Source organism: Artemia sp. Qi Xiang Cuo, chromosome 14, assembly GCF_049724085.1.
Source record: "Artemia sp. Qi Xiang Cuo chromosome 14, ASM4972408v1, whole genome shotgun sequence".
NCBI classification, from domain to species: Eukaryota; Metazoa; Arthropoda; class Branchiopoda; order Anostraca; family Artemiidae; genus Artemia; species Artemia sp. Qi Xiang Cuo.
In genome coordinates, this window is record NC_142807.1 from 56468212 (window position 1) to 56486087 (window position 17876).

General features: G+C 35.2%; 1 protein-coding gene across 2 annotated transcripts in view; it reads left to right on the plus strand.

Moving 5' to 3' along the window:
- The window catches only part of Nf-YB (nuclear factor Y-box B), a 39125-nt gene extending 31527 nt beyond the window's left edge, over positions 1 to 7598 (plus strand). Inside the window, exons 3-4 of one of the 2 annotated variants that reach the window (XM_089100185.1) lie at positions 4105 to 4159; positions 7126 to 7598. In XM_089100185.1, the coding sequence (XP_088956311.1) occupies positions 4105 to 4159; positions 7126 to 7217 (147 nt within the window). In that variant the 3' untranslated portion in view covers positions 7218 to 7598. The remainder of the gene's footprint in view (positions 1 to 4104; positions 4160 to 7125) is intronic. The other variant, XM_089100184.1, reaches the window with a different exon arrangement.
- The last annotated feature ends 10278 nt before the right edge of the window (positions 7599 to 17876 follow it).

Below are 17876 nucleotides of genomic sequence, written 5' to 3' on the forward strand. Positions count from 1 at the left end.
ACCCCCCTCTCACGCCCACCATTTCCCCAAACACATGCCATCGCAAATTTTGATATAGCCATTTTGTTCAATGTAGTTGAAAGGTCCAGAAATTATGTCTTTGAGGATGACAACCCTCTCAAAGCCCTCAGGGCAAGGGTTATAAGTTATGCCCTGGGGCATATAAGGTTTTATTTTATATATAAATATATATATATATATATATATATATATATATATATATATATATATATATATATATATATATATATATATATAAAGGTTTTATAAGAAAGCGTTGTCGTAGAAACTTCAAAAAGGGCTCATTTGATTGAAAATTGACAGGGCCAGTGCACTTTTTAATAGTCGGAAGATATTGGAGGGCAATTAACCCACCTCTCATGCCCACCAGTTCCCTAAACGCACCCGATCGAAATTTTGAGACAGCAATTTTCTTCAACGTAGTTGAAAGGTGCAGAAAACTTATCTTTGAGGATGACACTCCCCCCACAGCCTCATGGTAAGGGTTTTAAGTTATGCCCTGGGGGCATATAAGGTTTTTATTGAAATCTGTGTCGTAGAAACTTAAAAAAGGGCCCATTCGATTGGAAATTCAAAGGGCTACTGCCCTTTTTAATAGTCAAAAGTGTTTTGAGGGTAACTAACCCCCTTCTTACGCCCACCTTTTCCCCAATCAAATCGAATTGAAAATTTTAGATAACCATTTTGTTCAACGTAGCTAAGTTTTAGAAGTTAGGTCTTTGAGGATGATAACCCCATCAGGGCTCTCAGGGCAAGGGTTGTGGGTTATGCCCTGGGGGGCTTATAAGGTTTTTATAGATTATGATGTCGTAGAAAGTTCAAAAAGGGCTCATTCGATTGGAAATTATCTTGTGCCCATTTTAATAGTCGAAAGTGATTAGAGGATAACTAACACCCCTCTCATACCCACCATTTCCCCAAACAGATCCAATCAAAATTTTGAAATAGTCATGTGGTTCGACATAGTTAAAAAGTCCAGAAATTATGTTTTTGTGGAGGACAATCCCCCCACAGCCCTGAGGGCTAGGGTTGTAAGTTATGCTCTGGGGGCATATAAGGTTTTTTTTTTCATAGAAAGTGTGGTCTTAGAAGCTTCAAAAAGGAATCATTCGATTGGATATTGAAACGGTTAGTGCCCTTTTTAATAGTCGAAAGTAATTGGAGGGCAAGTAACCCCTCTCTCACGCCCACCATTTCCCCAAACACATCCAATCAAAATTTTAAGATAGCCATTTTGTTCAACGTAGTTAATAGTTCTAGAAGTTAGGTCTTGGAAGATGACAACCCCCCCACAGCCCTCAGGGCAAGGGTTGTAAGTTATGCCTTGGGGGAATACAAGGTTTTTATAGAATGAGTTGTCGTAGAAACTTAAAAACGGGCACATTCGATTGAAAATTGACACGGCTGGTGCCCTTTTTAATAGTCGGAAGTGATTGGAGGGCAACTAACCCCCCTCTCATGCCAACGATTTCCCCAAATACTTCCAATCTAAATTTTAGATAGCCATTTTGTTGAACATAGATGAAAGTTCTGGAATTTAAGTACTTTAGGATGACAAACCCCCACAGCCCTCCCTCAGAGCGGAAGTTGCGATTCGTTCCTTGGGGGCATATAAGGTTTTTGTAGAGCTTGCTGTTGTAGAAACTTCAAAAGGGATCATTCGACTGGAAATTGAAATGGCTAGTGCCCTTTTTAATAGTCGAAAGTGATTGGAAGGCAACACCCCTTCCACGCCCACCATTTATCCAAACACATCTAATCAAAATTTGAGATAGCCATTTTGTTCAAAGGAGTTAAAAGGTCCGGAAAGTATATCCTTGAGGATGACACTCCCCCCACAGCCCTCAGGGTAAAGGTTGTAAGTTACGCCCTGGGGGCATACAAGGTTTTTTTTGAAAGCTGTGTCGTAAAAAATTGAAAAAGGGCTCATTCGATTTAAAATAGAATGTGCCAATGCACTTCATAATAGTCGAATGTGATTGGAGGGCAACTATTCCCCCACCCACCCCCACCCTCCCATCTGCCCCATTATGTTTAAAAACTAAATGTTGCCTTAAGATTAAATCCAAATGCACTATGTTAATGCTAATTCCCATTAAGGCATTTCAGCAGTATCCCAAGAACAACTGAGGGTATTATGTTCCAACTTTCGGGGCTGCTTCTGCTCTTAAAATTTAAGCAAATCAAAATAGCGCAAGTGTATCCAAGCTATCAAAGAAAGTAAACAGATTTTTGTGCGAATGGTATCAAGTTTTACATTTCTGGTCAACTAGAGGACGTATGAAACTAATTTAAATGCTACTATTTGTGTCCAGATTTTGAAAAGGGTGTATGTTGAATTTTCTTAAAGGGTGTATGTATGAAAATTTTTCTCCAGCATACAAATAGCAGGCCAAACTATAAAGTCTTAAAAAACTAAATGATTTAAAGTATTATTTCTTTTTCCCTGAAAAGACTATGTCAATATAAAATGAACAGAAATTAGTTAAAAAACTTTTTTCCACAAAATAAGTTTTTCAAAGAAAAGTGAAGTGCTCCATTAAACCAAAAATGAGCAAAAATAAAATCAAATAATCTACCAAGCGTGAAACTACCACAAATCAGCATCGATAAATAAATGAAACCCAAAACGAACAGAAATTACAATAAATAACCGAGTCAAACTCAAAACGAGCAGAACTTAGCATGAGTAGGGCTCAAAATCCCTATGCCTTCCCAAGGCCAGAACATAAGTTGTACTTTACTGAAAAAATACAAAAGAACTTGCATTGTCAGTTTAATATTCACATACTGATATTTAGCAATCAAAATGTTAATACTATTTGATTTATTAAAGTTATAAAAGTAAAAACATTTATGGTTTGAAATACCAGAATGCCAAATCCTAACCGTCTTTCGTAATTGCCAAAATATAAGCTGTTCTCTAAAGGAGGGAGGATCTACAGAGCAACGTAGATCAGTAGAATCCAAGTGTGACTGAACATGCATCATACTGATGATCTTCCCCATAGTATAAGTATATGCCAGTAGCAAAACCTTTCCAAAAATGACACATTTCATAGCGCGTAATTATACTCTGAGCATATAGTTTCAGGCATAGCTTCAGTTGCTACTTGGTTTTCCATGTAGCGAAGTTCCATGCGCGAAGGTGGGGTCATGAATCTTGTGCGGTTTTAGATCTGTGTCAAAAATTTCCAATGGAGAGTATAGGACTTTTCGCTACTGTATATTACCTTTACTGTGATCTTCCCTTTGAGAACAGCTTATCAAACGGTTTTTGGATGTTATAAATAAAATATCAAAAAATGAATGTTTTAATGAAAACACCATAAAAGTTGCATTTTGAAATCTAGATCCGAGGCATAATGCCCCTCCCCTAACCCCTCTGATTGGTGCCACTGGGTATAACCCTAAAAGCGTTCATTTTTACCTTAGAACCTTATTTTCCTTGGCATAAAAATAAGGAAAATACAAGGCAAAATGTTTAAATTCATGAAAAAAGGAGGCAACGTTGTAATAAAATCTGATCTGAAATTGTCTTAAATAAAGAAAGGGCTTTTTTAATATGACTAATAAACTTGTAAGAACTAACATTTATTTTCAAGCTTGCTGTTTAAAAATAAGAAATACTCAATTTTTGTAGATTTTTTTTATGATTTATTGTTGTGCTGTCCAGGGAGTGTGGCCAAAATTTTATTTTAGATGGGTCAAATATTTGTATTTGGGGAAAATGAATGGTTCAACAAAGATATTTATTAGCTATTTTAGTCATGTTAAAAAAAAACTACTTGATTAAAAAGGTCTAGACTTAGTGGAGGCGGGGGTTCTTATGCCCCTTCCCCAATAGAAAGATGTATGCCAAAAACAGTTTGGTAAGGGTTGAGTCTTAAGGCCGGTTACTCGTTTAAATTTTCTGTTAGAAAGATTTGTTCTTATTTTTCACTTATTTTGTGCGTTTTGTATTCCGGTAGATTTTTTCTTCTCTCTATTCCACAAAAAAAAAAATCGTGGTCTTTTTGCATGTTTCTGTAAACTTAATTCTATGATATATAATTTTTTTATTTTTTCTTTTATTCTTTTCAGTCAATGAAGGGTGAAAAAGATCTAGAAGAATATGAAAGCTCTCAAGAAAACTATGGTAAGGCACCATTAGATAAGTTTTCTGTGTATTAAATTTTTTAGTGCTTTCATCTTTATTTTGTTATTATTTTCAAATAAAAGTTACGGCAGCCTGTAATTTGTCGCTATGTATGGGAATAGACCAAATTAATAAATAATAAAGATCCTCCAAAGATGTTGATGGCGCAAAGGGTGTGGAATCAACGTTTCAGTAGGTCGGTCTTTTTTACTGGGACCAGTAGCACGCTTGTCGCCCACCCTCGACGCCACGGGGAGTGAACCATGGGCCTTGTATTGCCAAGCAGAGCATTAATATACTGTGGCCTACCTTTGGTCGTACGTTTATACGACCAAATGTCATCTGTGTAAAAATCACCATGTAAAAATAAAATTATGTTTGGGTAGTCTGGAGGTTACTTGGGATCAATCAAAGGGAAGTGGGGTCTGATGTCGCTACGAAATGGGAAACAGTCGTTGGAGTCCCATAGAACTACAATGTAAAGTCTTAGCTGGGCACTAATACAGGCATTTCTTGAGGGCTGGCGTGAAAATCAATCAAAAGTGTAAAAGAAAGTGTTTGTTATACGTGCATGCTTGGAAAATCAAGGAGAAGTGAAAAATATTAAAATTTATGAGAGGTACGGGCCTGCAAACCCTTTTCCATTCCGTGACTATATAGTTGTAGTATAATATCCGTGCAGTAAGAGCCTATTGCCATATGATTGTTGAATGACCCACTTAAAAAGTCTAAGCTAGTAGAATAAGTTGTGTTAGAATATATCTTAGTCGCAATTCAAGGAAATTATGGACCTACCTCGGAGAGGGTATGAACAAAAATATCAAATTAAAAACGAGATTAAAACAATAAAGAGAATTTTATGTTGGTTGATCTTCGATTTTATCTGCTTTTTCTTCTGGCATCAAGTTTTTTCCCTGTCAGGTACCTCGTTAAGTTTCAAATGTTTCGTCAAAGTGTTTGCTAAATATAGAGGATGTGATAATGTTATCTTTATGCTGCTAAATGTTTGAAAAACAAAGCATTTTATAAACTTTTATTTTCATTGGTTCTCACTGGACTCTAAAGACACTTAAAAATAAACATCTCGGGGGGGGGGGGGCTTTAACATTTCAGGTGGCAAACCCTAATTTAAATACTGCATAGTCAAAATTTACAAGTTGTTGATAGGTATGTAGCGTAAGCATAGCTCACACTACGTTTCTTTTTCATTGTGCCAGGCCGCTAAAACCTACGGCCTGATTCGTCACTGGTCAACTTTCTTCCTAGAATTTTGTCTATTGAAGTTTCTTTTAAAATAATCAATAGATTGGTTGTCAGGGACAACCTCTCTTGGGAGATCATTTCAAATGAAGGTATAATGTATTTCAAAGCTGTTCTTTAAGTATTCCGTGTAGATAATCCGAGAATAGTCATTATCTTCTTGTAAGTAAACAAATTTCTCTACGTTTCTGCGTATTTTCCGTATGGGCTTGACAAACAGCAGTAATAGTCGAGAGAGCTCGTCCGAGGGAGGGGGGGGGGTATGTACTTATAGAAAACAGCCTTGTAGGAAACTTGTGTTTCAGACCAAATATTCTGTATTTTCAATGTCTAATCACTGTATTAAACTCTTAAGCGCTGCCGCTTGGACGCTTGAGGCACATGGCACCCCGTAACGGAGGTGTCAAAGTACCCCGTCGTTTTTACCCCAGAATGTGTCTTAATTGGTCATCCAAAGCCCCTTGAGTACCTACAAAAATAGCACTTTATGAAATGCTTTGGTTTTTGGGTATTTAGGAATATGAACATAGAAGGATTGACCTATATAGTAAAAAAAAGATTATTCACTGACCTTAGAATATTGAAATGGGAATTATTTACAGTAACTAAGACTGGAAAACAAGTTCGACTCAGATAGTATTGTCAATGCAGTAAGTTATCGATCATCAATGGGCTGGGTTATCCGATTTGTGGATTATCCACACTCCTGCTAAGAACCAAATTCTTTTAAGAAATATAAATTATATAGATTCCTGATAGCAATGCTGTGTCTTATACGATTTACTTGGGTTAAGATGAATCGATTACGCAAACTGTTTAAAAAAAGGGAATATAAATAATTTTAGTCACGTGATAATTCAATATAGACACAAGGTGTTGCAAGTGTTTTGTGTTGAACTTTCACTGCCTAGTCCTATTTTAGATTATCTGTTGGATTGGCTTATTCGGAGTTATTAGGCCGAACAGTCCTGCAAAAAAATCAACTTAAAAAACCTAATGAAGTTTGATTTATGTTTAATTACTATTGAATAACTCATCTGCTATCAAGTTCCAAAGATTTGAAAAAAAAATAATTTGTCCGTGGATCACTTTTAGGTCTTGATTTTCTCAGATTTTTCAGTTGATTGTTTCAAAAATGTGATTTTTTTTTTTTGCGCAGTACTACATTTTAGTCAATGTTGCCACGTTGAACCATGAAAACAAATGAGCAAAACTAGTTAGTTAAGTTCGGCAACACTTTTTGTCTGTAAAAAGTCAGACATTAACAATCTCTTGATTCCCAAAGACAGCTACGATCTTAAAAGGAAAGCTACACCTTAAGTTGTTAGCTGCCATATGGTTTTGATTTATTGTTTGCTTATTTTTCTTTCACTCACGTTTATTTTCTTTTTAATTTTGGTTCCAGCTATTACCAAAAACTAAATAAATGTATGTGGTGGTCTTTTTGATAGAAAATTGAGCTTCCAGTTTTTCCTAATTTATAGTTATATGTGGCTATGTAAGTTTCAAAGAACATTCGAAGGGTGTTCAAGGAATATTTTTTTCAAAAGAAGGCTCAGCATTCTTAAGCTATTTTGTTCCACATGTTTTTATTTATTTTTTACATTTTCAGCCACTTTTCACGCGCTATTTAGCTTTACATAAAACAAGTCAGCCGTTGCAGGCTCTAATCCGTTTAAATTATTACTTTCCAACTGTTATTTCAGGTTCTACCAACCAGGTGACGAATATGATGCCATCTGGGACAAATATTGTATATGCTTTCCCACGCGACGTTCAATCCTTCCAGCTGAGCTGATATTTGTGTGTATATTGAATGATGTTTGTTGATAATATCGTATATTTTGTCCTTGCACGATTTAATAGAATATGATCAACACAAGGTAGTTCAATGTGCTAAATAGCGAATTTATTTCTGCCTAGTCAAATTTGCTTAAGTTTCATCATGACCAGAATAGACAGGAATAGTTTATGTTTCAGCCCCTTTGAGACAGGAAAACCTCAATGACATTTAAAACTGCCGGATAAGGGGAAAATGACCCAAAATGAAAAATCCTGCTATATGTATTTTCTGGGTCAGATTTTAATTGTCAATGGTTTTCTGAAGCCCCTTCGTCTCTAAACCTTCTACTGACTAAGTTTGAAAACTAACTGATAGCTGATGATAAAAGACTTTGTTGCCTAGCAGAACTACAAAATTATGGACACGGTGGGGAGGGTCCCTTGGGCTGTTCTTATTCACCCCAAAAATCTAAATCTTTACAGTTTCCTATGTTTTTCGTTCAATTTTTCTTCTGAGAACAAAGAACCTCTCCCCCTTTTTTATGAGAAAACTTTCCCTGAAGTTTATTTCTTTGCAAGTTACTAGATAATGATAGTATATTATTTGGTTGTTTGTTAATCATATCAGCTAAGAATCGTATATGATTTAAGCTAAAAAACGGAGTTCTCAGCAAGAAGTAAAGAGCAATGTTAAAATTTAAACGTAGAGAAATTAAACCATATAAAAAGTAAAAACTAAAACGAACAAAATTTCTATAAAAGACTTTCAATGAACCTACAAAAAAAAGTATTTTCCAAATTCCACGATAGGAAATCCTCCTCCCAATTGGTTCTACTGGGTGTTGCCCCCCTGAAAGCCAGTATCCTTCGTGCTTTAATTTAGTTGAACCACTCAACTTTCTATCTTAATGGAAGAAATGGATTTAAAAGAAAGAAAACGTTTACAAAAACTAGTGCCGTGTTAGAGTAGTGAAACTAAACTATCATAAATATACTTTAATTGAGAAGAAACTTTTTTGCTGGAAATTTCGAAATTATTTGACTTTTTACATTTTAGAAAACAAAAGAAACTGTATTAAAAATGCATTTTGTCTTTAGCCTTCGGATAATTCAGCGTTTGAGGGAAATGAATGCGTATAGGAAAAATGAATTAAGGAGGAAAAGATTGGTGACAATTGCAGCCACATTAGCATCATACTTATTTTCGCATTTTTTATTTGAGTTATAACCTTTTAGGTTATAACCCTACGTATAAGTCTTATAACACTGAAATGCTTGAACAATATTTTGACTTTTACATGTTGTAGAAAAAAAATTGTTCAAAACGCTTATCCTTTCCTTTAAACTGCAAATAATAATCTAGTATCTAGGATAGCAGATCTAAAGAGGCGACAAGGCTGACTTAACCGTTCGACAATATTTCTGTTTCCATTCGGTGTCGCATGATTTAGGCTTCATTTTTTTTTTTTTTTTTTTTTTTTTATTGAGGGCTGCTAGTTTTTGTGATTTAAGACAGTGAGCTGGCTATTTAAAACTATTCCAAAAATGATTCTTGAGTTGTCAAAAAGGCTTAATATGTTTACATTTAGAAAATAGGATTAGGTAGGGAGTGATACTTTGGCCCTAGATGCCAAAAACTGTGGACACAAAATCTGTGGACGATTCTAACTTAAAAAAGTATAACAGACGCAAAAAAATAAAATTTAACAAAATTTATGAAACTTTTAATTTAAAACTGGCTATTTAATAAAACCCACTGGGCCTTACCCAGTGTTCTGCAAGTAACTAGGCGGAAGAGTTGCAATTTCAGCCACATATTTGTAACTACAAAAAAAACTTACTTCAAAAACACTGAAGTGCCAACTTTAATAGAAATTCAACATAGTGTATGAATTATATCCCTACCATAATTTCATTTAGGGAAGTCATCTATCATTTAAGACCACTGCCTGGATGATTCCTAAAGAATCAGGAAGGAAAGAAGTGCAATATGTTTATGCTTGTTAATTTTGGAGGGGAGGCTCAGAACCAGTGGTGGATCCAGAGGGGGTCGCCCCCCCCTAATGTTGTATAAAGTAGCGCAATTTACTTTATTAACGCACGTTTGCGTTAATTAAAGTTGCTCCTAACACAAGTTTATCGGATCAACCTATTTTGCGATCCCCCCCCCCCTAAAAAAAAAAAAAAAATCCTGGATCCGCCTCTGCTCAGAACCCAGTAGTTTTCGAGACAAAAATCTTTGTACAATCCTGACATCTAAAAAGCATTATATGCTCACCTTTCTGTTAAAATTTATCTATGAATTCCTTATGTGTGAATCAACTATTATTGAATCTCTACGCTTTTATAAGAAATTAATCAATGATAAAAATCTAATGAACATACTAATAATACCTGTTGGGGATGTGTTGGGTTGAAACACAACCCTAATTTATAGGTTTTTTATTGGCATCATCATTCATTGTTATTTATGTTCGAATTAGATTCTGTTTCTTAGTTCATAAAGAATTTTGTTTAATTCGAGTGTGACATCTTTTTTAAGCTAATTATGTCATGAGAGCAAAATATTAGTGTTTCCACTTTTTTTGCGTTGTGGATGCAGCCTTCACTTTTTTTCTAATTTTTGTTTTCTGTGCTACGGATTTTGTTTTAATAATACGAATCTCAACTTTTTACGAAAAGTATGAACTTCATTATTGATTGATGAAAATCAATCAATTTTATTTTGGAAAACCACGTTTAATTGCCACATTAGGCTAACAAAAGTGGTTTTTACTTGTCTGTGAATTAAAGCTTACGCATCTCAATAGTTCCAGCAAGGTTCCATTTCTCTGAGCCGTGTTTTTGCTTTTGGCTATTAAGCTCTGTCCTATAACGAAGCCAGTAATTTCAAAAAGGAGTTAGACCAAGATTTATCTCTAAATTTGTTATAAGAATGACGAATAATAATAAAAGGAGCATTTTCGCAAAGGTCCGAATGTGCTGCTATCTACTGTTGCTTGTTATTTATCTTTGTGATTTCAGTTTAGTCTGTCATTTTTTTTTTCTGAGTTTGGGACGGAGGTAGGACAAGGTAGTGACCATTGGTGTTGCTTAGGATTGATGCTGGGTAGGGGGGGGGGGGGCAGCCGACCTGCTAATGGAAAGTCACAGCATGGTCTCAATTTCTAGTAATCTAATTTAGGATTTATCAATTTTTTTAGTGAACTTGACAAACTTTGGAAGTAATCAAGCAATTTAATAAGATATTCATAAGTGATATCTCGCTATAATAATGTTATTCCCTATCCTCACACAAAGTGTAATGCCTTCCTAAACTCTGCAGTAAAGTTGAAAGAGCTAACAGCTTAATTAATTATAAAATATTATTCTTGAAATGAAAAAAATATTTGTTTTGAAAAGGGTTTAATATGCTATATCACATTTTTTACCTAATAAAGGGATAAATTTCCTGTAGATAGGGCTCTAGAACACTATTAACAATTTAAAAACTAAAATAGTATTCTTAAATTAAACCGCTGTACTATACTAATAACTTTAGCACCAAGCGTACAATAAAAACTGAGGGAAAAAATCAACATTTTCATGTTATTAACGTTTTTCAAATCATTCTATTTCCGATGTTTTTCATTGAACTGGTTTAAGACTGCCTTAGAAGTGATAGAATTTTTCACTATTTCGTTCTTACTTATGTAAGGAGGACAATTTTCCGGAAATAGATCCTCAACCAGGTTTTTATTCAACATATTGCAGAGAAACTCCTTTCGCAACTGACAGAGATGACTTGGAGCACCAATGCTACCTGAAGCAATCTATACACGTTAGGGTAGAAATCATTGCAGATATGTCTTCTCAAATATTCAATACTTCGTTCACAGTTTTGAATTTGAAGTATGTTCTTCATTATCACAGCTTCGGCATGCAGTGCAGAGGAATCGATTCTTAAAAGAGATTTACAATTATCTTTAAAGTCTGTTGCATCCATGCAACAGATTTAAAATCTGTGTCCATGTCTAGTTTTAGGAAGGCGTATACGGCATTCGTTAAAGCCGCCATTTCAAGTTGACTGTAACATCAGCTGGATATGATTGTTTGTTCTCCAGTAGTCCTCAGGCTGGGCGTCGGTCGGCAACTGTGTTGCTTTTCCCAACCGTTGTCTATGCATAAAATTATTTTTGTTGATGCAACCTTTTTGACACTACAATAGTTTCTAAGGAAATTCTGTGTTTTTGTGCCAATTGCTTGATATCTTCCCAAATCTTCCACTCATTTCTATTTATTTCAAATGTTTGAATTGTATTTGTTATTAATTCACTGGCCTGAGACAGTTGAATATTTAGTCTGAAAATATTTACTATGAAATGTTTAATATTTACTACTAAATTATAACCCTTCGCTTCTGCATCGTAAAAGTGTCAAATTTACATTTTCGTATTTCGAGAAAAGTTCACTTATTTCCATGAAATTACCCTTTTTTGGATAAGGAGTCCTCTTAACGCCCTCTTAAAGTTAAACCCTGACGTACAAAGGTATGTATTATATCTATAAGATTTTATAAAAATCTCTATTTTCAACAATATCCTGCTCTTGGTATTTTAGAACTCGCTGGTAGACATCCCTAATTCTTAAGAAACACATTTTTTTTGCACAGAGATGGAGCGAACATTTTGTATATTTTCTTAGCCCTTCACCTAGTTTCTTCCAGTTGTTGTAACTGATTTTCGCAAATTTTTCGGGTCGGTCACGAACTCTCCTTAATGAAGTGCCTTCACAAAAAACAGTGCACCTTGTCTTCCTCTGTGTTTTATTCCAACCAGAAAAACGGTTCAAAGGGTGGGGAAACCGGGGTAGCTGCTCTGGGTGCCCTGGCTGTGGGGTGGGGCGCCCGGCTGGAAGGTTGCCCTCTTTGATTCTGTTTTTTAGCTTATATTTGAGTCGGGAGGGGGGCACTGTAATTAAATTTTTTAGCGGGCACCACCAACCTTTAGAACGGCTCTGCCAACCAGTTAAATTGTTGATAGTATTTAGACGAAAGACATCTCAAGTTGCTGCCAAATTTTTTGGGGGGGGAAATCATTATAAAGCTGGAAGATCCAGATTGCAATGCTCAACTTGCTCCCTTTTTTAATATCAGCAGATTCTGATGAATCAGACGTAACTACTTCTGATATTACACCAAAATCAGCTGTTTCCCCTGTTGTAGTTTAATGGAAATATTTTTCATGTACTTCTGTTGCTTCTATTTCGTTTCTCGGTGGATATTTTTTTGATATGCTAAATGTTGTACCAAGTGATGCTGAAGAACTAGCTCTCACATTTGCCACCTTTCCAGTATCAGCAGATGTCGTTGAGGCTGCAGGTTTTTTTGAAAAATAACCTGATATCTTTGAATTTCTATGTTTAACTAAGAAAAAGAATGCTGTGTAAAAACCTGACCCATTCAATACTAAACATCACTTGTGTAAGATTGTTGGTGAAACTACTATTGGTCGCAACTTTCAAAATAGACAGGCAACTGAACATAATAAGGACTAGTTGTGAAAACCACAAAGGTATGACAAGAAAAGATACAAATCATAGTTAAAGTAGAAACATTTTCAAGCCGATAAAACAATCAAGTAACGAAGCGTACGATTTGACTAACTGGAAATCGTCCACCCAGAGATGCAAAATAAAATAATAGATAATTTTTTTTTTCAGCTCATTCTTTGCTTCCAAACATTATTAACAAAGATTGAAATATTACTCCCTGTACTGTAAACCTTTGCGGTTCTGTATTTAAAATTAATTAAAAAAAAAACTTTCCTAAAAATAAGTTTTTCAAAGAAAAGTAAAGGCCATCTTAAACTTAAGCTCAGCAGATAAAAATACATTTTAAAATTTATATTAAAAAGAACCAGTAATTCTTCTAAAAGAATAAAGGAAATCCAAGAAAAAGCGATATGAAATAAAGAAGCAAAGCAAAAAACATACAACACGTAATAGCTCAAACGATTAAACAGGTCTTGAAGCAAGTAATTCTTCGACTGAATATGAAAATCAAGCTTAAAACGAAAACAAATAGTTTGATATTGAATTATAAATGAAACTTAAAACGAACAGAAATTAAATAAACAATCAATGCGATATTAATGTAAATGAATAAATTAATCTTCAAACGAGTGAAACTTAAATTGAATATGCAAATCAAGTTCGAATCGAATAAAAATAACTACAAACAAGAGTTTGGGTATCGTCTCACTGCAGAAGCCTAAAACCTACTGCGTCATTGGCGCTTTACTGAAAACAATTCTTTGAAATATATTTTCACTTTTTTAAGTTTAAGAAACCAAAAATTAATTAAGATTTTAGGGAATAAATATCAGCATGTATATATTAAATTGACAATGCACATTTTTTTTCAGTAAACTCATTTGATTTTTTTTTTCAGTAAAGTACAAATTATACTCTGGCTTTTAGAAAGCATAGGGGTTTTGAACCCTACTCACATTAATTTATGCTCGTTTTGAGTTTGACTCTAACATTTATTTTAATTTTTGTTCGTTTTGGGTTTCATTTATTTATTGATACTGATTTGGGGTAGTTGTATGCTTGGTAGATTATATGATATTCCGGACGCCAGGTGTTGAAAATGTGAACCATACCACGACGGAATGGGGCTGCTACGAGAATTAGCCTATCCTCCACCCCCTAAATTGACCTTGCGGAATCAAAAATACCAATGGAACTTGCTTGCGAGTGGTGGAACACTCCGAAACTTGACATTTTATTATATTTTGGTGTTTCATGCAAGAAAATGCATGTTCTACAAAGTTTGAGGTGCAGTTTTCCGCTCAAATAGAAATGCCTAGAAGCCATAGAGTGTTTTCATAACAAACTAACACGATTAGTTACAAAAAATGGCAGAGTTAAAAAAATGGCAAAACTATATGAGTCTTGAACAGTTGTGGAAAGTATAAACAAAATAAAATATAATATTAGTTACAAAATGGTCCTAATTGTTGGCAAATCCATCGTTTCAAGATTTTTTTTTCCTTGTAATTTTTATTTCCATTTTCCGTGCTGTAATAAGTGGTAAAGAATAAATGTTTAATATAAGAGAAGTTTAATTTCACTGATGTGCGAATGACGCAGAAGGCTTAAGGTTTTTAAAGTTAAAGAAGGGGGCAGTATCCAAATTTTGCTTGCAGTGAAATTATATTTGTCTTGACCAAGCTTGAAAAGAACTAATAAATTAAACTGAATATTTGATGCATAATGATATTAATTGCTAAAAGCTCATCAGTTCAAAATTTTACTGTAATTTTAATATTTATTTTCAATATTAAGTACAAAAGAAAACATTTGTAAAATAATTCGTTTTCAGTAAAGTGCCAATGACGCAGTAGGTTTTAGGCTTCTGTAGTGAGATGATACCCAAACTCTTGTTTGTAGTTATTTTTATTCGATTCAAAATTTATTTCTATATTCAATTTCAGTTTTACTCGTTTCAAGGTTTATTTATTCATTTGCAATAATATATATTGTGTGTTTCTTCGCATTGATTGTTTATTTAATTTCTGTTCGTTTTAAGTTTCGTTTATACTTTAATAGCAAAACATTTTTTTTCGTTTTAAGCTTTATATTCATATTCAATCTAAGCATTACTCGCTTTAAGATCTATTAATTCATTTATATTATTACTTGTTATAGGTTTTTTGCTATGATTGTTTATTTAATTTCTGTTCGTTTTGGGTTTCATTTATTTTTTAAAAGTAATTTCGGGTCGTTTTGAGTTTGAATTTTAACAGGGATTTGTGTCTCCTGGGCTTAACTATAAAATGACATTTACTTTTCTTTGGAAAAGTTATTTTTCGAAAAGTTTTTTTAAATAATTTTTGTTCGTTTTTGATCGAAAAAAGTTTCAAGTTTTTATGGCATGGGGGGGGGGGTGCTTACTGTCCAATTATTCTTAACTTTAAAAAACGGATCTAGACCTTTCAATTCAAATCGAATGAGGCTTTTTTCAAAATCTATACAATTACCTCTTTGATAAAAACCTTATATATGAACAATAGACAGCTTCCATAACTTGTGGACAGCGATTGACAGCAATGAATGGATTGAAAAAATAGCTCCAATAAGGGGGTTTAGACCATTTCACTTGCTGACAGAAAGGGATCACGACTGTTTGGAATTGACCTTAATGGGAATTTTTGTGCCAAAGCAATTTTGCATCTATCACAGAATATGTATTTTAACCTTATAATTGGATAATTATAAAAGATTTCCTATGTGTTCTTCCCATACAAAACCCCTCTCCATAAGTTACAAACCCCTCTTAATAAGTTATGCCCCAGGGCATAACTTACAAAGTCGACCCGTGGGCCATGGTGGGCTGTGTCGACACCGAAAATTTTTGTTATCAGAACTTTGAACCATTTTAAATAAATGTCTATCTCAACATTTTTATCTGACGCATTTAGTGCGTAGAGGAGGGAGAAGGGCTAGCTGTCCTTCAATCTCTCTTGACTCTTAAAAAGTGAACAAGAACTTTCAATTTTCAATCAAATGAGCCCTCTCTAAAGCTTATACGAGCATCCCTTCCATAAGAAATAATATGAAGGAATCGGAGAATCCTTAAGTTACAACCCTTGCCCTGAGGGTTTTGGGGGAGTTTTAATCCTCAAAGACCTAGTTTCCAGAACTTACAACTGCGTTTAATAAAATGGCTGTCTTAAAATTTTGATTGGATGTGTTTGGGGAAAAGGTGGGCGTGAGAGGGGGGTTAGTTGCCCTCAAATCACTTTCGACTTTAAAAAGGGCACTAGCCCTCGGAATTTCCAATCGAATGAGCCTTTTTTGAAGTTTCTACGACACCGCCTTCTATAAAACCTTATATGCCCCCAGGGCATAACTTAAAACCCTTGCCCTGAGGGTTGTGGGAGATCGTCCTCCTCAAACAGATATTTTCTATCTGGAAAACAGGTATGCGGAAAATAATGACTATCTCAAAATCTTGATTGGATGTTTTGGGGGGACTGATGGGCGGGGGGGGAGGGCTTTTTTCCCCCCCATCATTTTCGACTATGGGAAACTGTACTAGCCCTTTGAATTTCCAATCGAATGAGCCTGTTTTGAAGTTTCTACGACAACGCTTTATTAAAAACCTTATATGCCTCCAGGGCATAACTTAAAACTCTTGCCCTGAGGGTTGTGGGGGAGTGTCCTCCTCAAAAACATATTTTTTATCTGGAAATCAAATACACTGAATAAAATGGCTATCTTAAAAGTTTGATTGGATGTGCTTGGGGAAATGATGAGCGTGGAAGGGGGGCTAGTTGCCCTCCAATCATTTTCGACTATTAAAAAGGGCACTAGCCCTTTGAATTTCCAGTCGAATGAGCCTTTTTTGTAGTTTACACGACAACGCCTTCTATAAAAAGCTTTTAAGCCACCACGGCATAACTAAAAACCCTTGCTCTGAGGGATATGTGGGAGTGTCCTACTTAAAAATATATTTTCTATCTGGAAATCAACTACGCTGAACAAAAATGGCTATCACAAAATTTTGATTGGATGTGTTTGGGGGAATGATGGGCGTAGGGGGGGGGGGGGGCTAGTAGGCCACCAAAAACTTTTGACTATTATCCTCGGTAAAAGATCTTTTAATATACAGATGAATGAGACGTTTTTGAAGTTTCTAAGGGAATATCTTCAATAAGCGCCATAACTATTCCCTTGCCATAACTTACATCCCTTGCTCTGAGAGCTGAGAGGGATTCTCTACCTCAAAAATATGTTTTCTATCTGCAAATCAACGACGCTGAAAGCATTAGTTCTCTCAACATTTGGTTGGGATCGGTGGCAGGGCCGACTGGGCGTGGGAGGGGGATAGTTGCCCTTCAAGCATATTAGAATAATCAAAAGGACACTACTCCTTTGAATGTCCAATAGCATGGGCCTGTTTTGAAGTTTTTACAACAACGTCTTCAATAAAATCCGTATATGCCCCCAGGGCATATCTTAAAACCCTTGCACTGAAGGTTCTGGGGGAGTGTCCTCCTCAAAAACATATTTTCTATCTGGAAATCAACTACGCTGAACAAAATGGCTATCTGAAAATTTTGATTGGATCTGTTTGGGGAAATGATGGGCGTGGGGGGGGGGGGAAGAAGGGGGCTAGTTACACTCCAATCGCTTTCGACTATTAAAAAGGGCACTAGCCCTTTAATTTCCAATCGAATGAGCATGTTTTGAAGTTTCTACGACAACGTCTTCTATAAAAACCTTATATGCCTCCAGGGCATTACTTAAAACCCTTGCCCTGAGGGTTTTGCGGGAGTGTCCACATCAAAAACACACTTTATATCTGGAAATCGACTACGATGAAAAAATTGGTTATCTGAAAATTTGATTGAATGTGTATGAACATATGATAGTGCTGGGAGGGGGGGGGGTAGTTTCACTACAATCACATTCGAATATTAAAAAGGGCACTAGTTTTTTAATTTACAATCGAATGAGCCTGTTTTGAAGTTTTTACGACAACGCCTTCTATAAAAACCTTATATGCCCGCAGGGCATAGCTTAAAACCCTTGCCCTGAGGGTTGTGGGGGAGTATCCTCCTCAAAAATATATTTTCTATCCGGAAATCAACTACGCTGAACAAAATGGCTATCTCAAAATTTTGAT